Source organism: Egretta garzetta, unplaced genomic scaffold (genome assembly GCF_000687185.1).
Source record: "Egretta garzetta isolate BGI_Z169 unplaced genomic scaffold, ASM68718v1 scaffold706, whole genome shotgun sequence".
NCBI lineage: Eukaryota > Metazoa > Chordata > Aves > Pelecaniformes > Ardeidae > Egretta > Egretta garzetta.
Genome location: NW_009260015.1, coordinates 751639 through 758374, shown reverse-complemented (window position 1 = coordinate 758374; position 6736 = coordinate 751639). Strand labels below are relative to the sequence as shown.

The following is a 6736-nucleotide window of genomic DNA, read 5'->3' as shown; positions in this document are numbered from 1 at the left end:
TGGCGGGGCTCCATTCGGCAGCAAAACTTGCTTTTGTTAAAAGGCCGAGTGGAGATATTCATGTCGGCCTTCTGGGGTTTGGCGTGTCGAGCTCTCTCCCAGGGGGTGTCTGCGTGCAAGTTCCCGTTTGCAGGAGCTTCGCGTTTTAGTGGCAGCAGGCAGTGTCCCGCTTCGCAGCGTTGCCTTGGCCAAGGGCTCAGCAGCAGCATGGCCAATTTTTGTGTGCAGGGTTCAGATATCTGACCTGGAGTACCCTGTGCGCTGCTTGAATCTGTCACTGTATTTTTTTTTTAATCAAAATAAGAAAAAGCAATAATATTATGGAGACTTTTTTTTTTTTTTTTTTTAATTTGAGATGTGGTTTAACTGCAAGGAAGTTCTTCAAGAAAGTTCTCCGAGCTGAAACTTTGGATCTGCATCCAGCTCTGGAGTCCTCAGCACAAGAAGGACATGGAAGTGTTGGAGCGGGGCCAGAGGAGGCCACAAAAATGATCCGAGGGCTGGAGCACCTCTGCTATGATGGCAGGCTGGGAGAGTTGGGGTTGTTCAGCCTGGAGAAGAGAAGGCTGTGGGGAGACCTGATTGTGGCCTTTCAATACCTAAAGGGGGCCTGTTCTTTACAGTGAGGGTGGTGAAACACTGGAACAGGTTGCCCAGAGAGGTGGTGGAGGCCCCATCCCTGGAAACATTCAAGACCAGGTTGGACGGGGCTCTGAGCAACCTGATCTGGTTAGCGGTGTCCCTGCTCCTGCAGGGGGGTTGGACTAGATGACCCCTAGGGGTCCCTTCCAACCCAAAACGTTCTATGATCATTTTGGTCTTCCTCTTAATTTTTTATCTCTGATAGTGTATTCTGAGGGTTTTTTTAATGTAAAAACTAAATGCCTCACTGGATCGAACTTTGTCTGATGTTCTGTTTTGCAGCTGTGAAGCCCACTTCCAGATCAGTAAAGTGATTTTTAATATACTCAAGTATTTGAGGTATTCACTTTTGCAGAGTAGCTTGCGCGTGTAACGTAAATGAAATGACACCACGAGTTACTGAGCCCCCCCTCGCCCTCCTCATGGCCAGCAAGCCACAGACGGGGTCCCACGGGGGGTTGCAGGCAGAGAGAAGCCTTCGTTTTCTCTTTCCAAACGAGGTGTTTGTGGCCAGCCTTGAGCTGGAGCTGAGGCTGGCATGGGGCTGAATTGGAGTGAGCAGGCCCTGGAGAGCGGCGGGAGGCGTCTGTATTAATTTGCACTCCGTATTCCACTAATAAGGCCGTGCCGTTTCAGGTTTGGAACAGGCTTATCTGCCTACTCAGCACTAGCAGAGGGAGTGCCTACCTGTGCGGGAGTAGAAAGCTCCCTAATCTCATTCCCCTGGTCTGTAAGTCCCGCTCTCCAGCAAAGCTCCCTCAAAAAAAAAGCAGCTGTTGCCTCTCCCTGTTTTGTTGCACGAGGATGACAGACTAAAGGTAGCTCCAATTCTTTGGGGACAAAATATATTTCCAGCTCCATAGCTGAAACAGATGAATCCTTTAATTTGAAGTTTTTCGGAATACGTTTTCCCCGTGTGGGAAAGTTCAGCCACAACTTTGAAGGTTTGGCAAAGTTACAAGGAAGATCTTTGAATGGAACCCATGTTGGGCAACTGTCCGAGGTGGTGCTTCCAGGCTCGCTGATCGCTGCTTGTCCTGCTCTGGGGTTTTCCACCTTTCTTTTCCTCACAAAATAGGATTATTGGGGGTTTTTGATTGTATGGTAATAGTACATTTTACTAATTTAGTTTTATTGACCGTGTTTCCACGATTTGGGAAGAAGCATTTCAAAATAAGCATGTGCTGTTATTTCTTGTTATGGGGAGAGGGCAACAGATCATTATCTAGAAGAGAGAGAAACCTCTCACATTGAGAAGATTTTTTTTTTTTTCTCCGATAATTTCTTTCAGGTTTTCTGTCTCTGTATGGGTGTTGCAGTATGCGATGCAGCTATTCCTGTGTGCATCAGCTCCTTGCCTTTCAAAGCAAACTTCAGGGAAAAGATAATGCTTTAATGTGAATGAGGGAACACACTAGAGATGAAAGAAAATCACTTGTGTCTAAGCTTATTCTGCAGTCTTCCTTCCCGTCCCCCTTTTTAACTCTTACTAGAGACAGCGTGGCTTTACTGGTTTAGTTTTTCTCCGGGACGATGGGTGACGCTTCATTGTTTTAGGTAGCACAGGGGAACTCCTGAGACTCCCCAAATTTCATCTCGGGAACTGAGTGCAGGGCCAGGAAGTGTCTTGCCAGCTATGCCTGCTCCCCCAGGTGTCCAGAAGTGGTCCTCAAAGTCTCGGAATTTTTACTTCAGGTTGGTTTTGTGATGGAGACAGTGCTGAAGCCTCACAGTGATGAACAGCACCCTCACCAGGCTGAAGACTGCCATGGGAAGCACGAGCAGAACAGCAAGCTTTCAGGTATGTGCTAAAACGGGGATTGCTAAAATTATGGTTTGTGGCTGACAGGCGTCTTCATCGCTTCAGGAAGTTCCAGCATCAATTATAAGCCCGTCTCCATGTCGTCCTATTGTGTAAAGAATTAATGAAATGAAAATGTTTGAGGTTGCTTTCGATTCTGAGCTTATGCCTGCTTTCCGTGTGTTACAGAACCTCAGCAGCAGTAGTTTGTCACAGTTTGCTAACCCTACTATTTATTTATTACAGAATATGTTATTATAAGAGGATCCCAGAATTCCAAAAAGGCAGTCTTTGAGAATAAAATTCGCTGGCCAGACAAGTACACACAAATAATACTTTGCCTTTTAGTCTATAATTGCCAGCCTTATCCTTAAATTTCTTTAGATGTGTCTATATGCATAAAAACACTGTTCTTGCTCTTACCAGAGAAGCTAAAGTACGAACATGTGCTCTGGTAGCATTTCTGTTGCTTGGTTTTGGGTGTCTTTGTGAACGTACTTCGATCTGCACTTTCTGTACCGTGCTTGCTCAGGAGCTGTGGTGGTCAGCCAGCTTGTGTATAATGGCTACTGATTTTCCTAGAAATAGATAGTCCTCTGTCAGCCCCCTGCACATCCATGTCTGGAATTACACAGGGTGATGCTGAATAACGTTTAATTCTCTCACTTTACAAATGCTTTTCATTCTAGGAAGTAAAGAAACCGCTTTAAAATCTGCTCACAGGAAATACCATAGATTGTTATTATTATAGCCCGATGGTACCATGACTGTACGTTCTCTATACCCAACTGGGGATTGGGGCCCCCAGAAGAGAACAGGTGACGTTTATGCTGCTGCCTATCAACAGGGGGCGCGTCACTGACTGTTTCCAGTGCTTTTTGGGATCTTTCACACAAAAAGATGCGTTGAGTTACTAAATGCTGTCAGTGCCTTGGGCAGGCACTACTCTGGCAGCCTGCGTCACCTTAGGACTGTTAGAGTGGTGGTAGAGAACAACCCCAAACCCGCTATGGTAAGGAAAGTAGAAATCTGCTGTTTTCTAAGGACGTGTCTTTTGAGTCCTTTTTAGGAGATTTGGGTTTTGCCAGAGAGTTTTCCTAACCAAGCAACTTTACTGGAGAAATTCCAGTGCAAATTTTATGTTGCAAGTTACTGTCGATATATTTATTTATATTTTTAAAGTAAAAACTGAAGCTTAAGCAACTCTCATCAGAAGTGAGGCTAAAATGCAAGTGTTGGAACAAAACTGTAAGTTGCTTTATTTGGAGCAGGTTGGGTAGCAAACTAGTTCTAAGCCATGTTGTTCTAACAGAGCCTGTGAGGACGATATCGCTGTTGAGAACAATTTTTCTATCTCTGTCCTGTGGCTACTAACCTCTTGGGATGGGTTTGCGCAGGGTGTTTCAGAGCCCACTAAGGGGATTATCTTCCTGAGGGGAAAGGCCTATGTCTTTGAGTGATGCAACAACATTTCGGTGTTAAGTTCTTTACAGTTCTGTTATGTGGTTTCATCTCTTTACGTCTTTTGAGTATTCCTGGGGAAAACATGGTACAAATATCAGCCTTTCCCTTCCCGTATCTTCTGAAGATTTCGGAAAGCTTTCTGGAATGCCTTAGGTTTGTCACGTAATTCATGAGCATTTGTGTAAAAAAAAAAAAGTTAGGATTACTTTGCAAACTAACTGGAAATACCACTTTTTAAATGATGAAGCGTTTTATCAACAAGTCATTTTTAGTGTCAAAACGACAACAATTATGGCAATAATAGATAAATTTCGTAGGAATTTTCGGAGCACATGGGCAATATGAATGCTATCAATTCAAAAAATGTTATGTAGTAACTTCTTGAATTGCTAGTGTTATTTTCAACAGAAATTTTTACTGTATTGGCAGAAAAATGAATTGATTCCTCAAACTTTCAATTTCCTACTTTTCAAGGTGTTTAACTTAATCTGGCGCTGTAAAATTGGGGAATAACCAGAATAACCATACAGTTGACTAGTTTTCCTTTGGGGATTATTAGACGCAGGGTACTGTACACCTCAACTGTTAGTACAAGCCTGGCCATGTTCATCCTAGGATATTTTTGAAGTTTTTAAATATAGTTCCTAGCAGAACTGGTTAACCTTTTACCTGTATTTGCTGATTGAAACGGTATCTTAAATGAATGTTAGTGGTTTTGGTGCATAGCGTAGAGGGTTTTTTTTTTCATTCTTGAAATATCCCCCCTGAAACAACTTAAAATAACTTGAAGAAGCAGAGTGAACAACTTAAAAGAAAAAAAAAATGTAAGTAAATGGATAGTAAGAGAGGCAGCAGGCTTCAGTTCTCAAAAGTATTTTTAGTATGTTGGTTTTTATAAATTTTTGAAATAAAAAAAATTACAATCGAAAGTTAACCATAACTTGAATTACCAACTAATTTATTGGGTTTTTACTGGGAAGAAAAGGGTTCTTTAGGCGGACTTCAGATTTTGTTGCTGTATAAGTGAGCTAACAGAAGGTTGGGGATGCATGCTAATCCATACTTTGTTTCTAGCGTATCAGTGATATTTCAAAAATAATTCTCACGGTGACTGACTGTTCTGGTAAAACATAGTACATTTTAATGTATGCAATAAAAATTATCTATTTATGTTAAATTTAATTTCTTATTTATTTCTAGGATGAAAAATGTATACGCATTTTTTTCTTCCATTTGATTGACTTTCCAAATACCAGTTTGTGCTTACTTCTGTATAATAAAATATTCTTCACCCCGCTTTACAGAAATTAGACACAGCCTCTACATACTTTATTGCTTCAAAAGAAGTGAATTCTTATGCAGGGGACAGAGAACACTTAAACTACAACAATTAGTAAACTGAACGGGACACTCCATAATTTTTTGAAATAATACAGTATAACATCCTTGTTATGCCATCTAGTGGTTGCAGCACAAAGTGCAGTAACATGTTTTTTGGTGTTTACTATTTTAAGTAACAGTGTGAGAGATTGCATTCTTGATCTGAAAAAAAAAATTAAAAAAATTCTTTTCCTACCTTTTTGATTTGCATCCCACAGAAGTGTTCCTGTGCTTACAGAAACATCTATTATAGTTTTTATTAAATTGACATTGCAAATCTCGTGAAAACATTTATCAGTAAGCTGATGTCTTATTACCAGAAGGCTTTTTGCTCTCTCAGGAACGCAGATAATTAAAAATAAATAAATAAAATTAAGTGCTGCAGCTTATAAGGGAGTGTATCAAGTAAGCAGATGGTCATGTCAGCAGGGATAGATACCTGTCTGCTGTTTTTTCCTCTGTTTATGTAAATTCACAGTCCTATGAACTGAAGTGTGATTTGTGATCTCAAATATAGATCAGATATTGAACCAAGCAAGAAAATTCCTAACTTACTTTCCCCATTCTTTCCACAGTTTTTAGCAGGAATAAAAAAAGATATTGAAAAACTTTATGAAGCAGTGCCACAGCTTGTAAATGTGTTCAAAATTAAGGAAAAAATTGGAGAAGGTAAATGTTTTATTTTAGCTTGCTTAGACTTCTGGTATTTCTAACTTAAAAGGTATAAATTTAATTTCCCAATATATGCAATTTAAGCCAGATGCCTTTTTGATTTACGACTTGGTCTCTGTAGGAATTCTAATATGTTGCTGAGCATAGAGGTGTGTTAATTGGGGACATTTTCAAGATAATGTTCTTGAAAATCTCTGGTATATTAAAGCCTTTCAAAAAAATCAGTGTTCCAGTTCTGACACCTAAAAATTTTTGACGTAGATTTGAGTAAATAAGTCTTAACATTACATTCTTTTTCTCTTTTACATGAGAAATCTATCTATATGCAGCTGTGTTTTGACATATTTAACTGCTGTTCCTTAAGCTGGCTTTGTTTCCACTGAAACCCTGTGGGCAGAACTGGAGGAGGAGACTGAAAGATTATAGCTGCTTCATTTAAAAAAGAAAACCTTTTGTTTAAGACGTGCAGCATCAAATTTTATTTATCAACACTCGTGTACACCTTGCCTTCAACAGCTACTATTGCAGATACCTTCAATAAACATCAGGCATGACTATAAATAGGTTCTTAGGTCCTTCTGAGTGTGGGATTTCAGCACTTTTTGGAACTTTACCCATTTGATCTCTGAAATGCTTTGGGACACTCCATGCTTTTAAACAAAGATGTTGATGAGAAGCTGGATTGTTTTACAGCTATTTTGTGATGGAATACCTGTGATGGCAGGCTAGAGGGCTAAAAGTTTCTCTCTCCAAAAAAAACCCTAAACCCCAGCCACC

The 6736-nt window shown here is 40.4% G+C and overlaps 1 protein-coding gene across 1 annotated transcript in view; it reads left to right on the top strand.

The window, feature by feature from the left end:
* Window positions 1-2343: 2343 nt before the first annotated feature.
* CDC7 (cell division cycle 7) overlaps window positions 2344-6736 on the top strand; it is a 15784-nt gene continuing 11391 nt past the window's right edge. Inside the window, exons 1-2 of the mRNA XM_009640633.2 lie at window positions 2344-2443; window positions 5873-5956. Of these exons, the coding sequence (XP_009638928.1) occupies window positions 2350-2443; window positions 5873-5956 (178 nt within the window). The 5' untranslated portion in view covers window positions 2344-2349. The remainder of the gene's footprint in view (window positions 2444-5872; window positions 5957-6736) is intronic.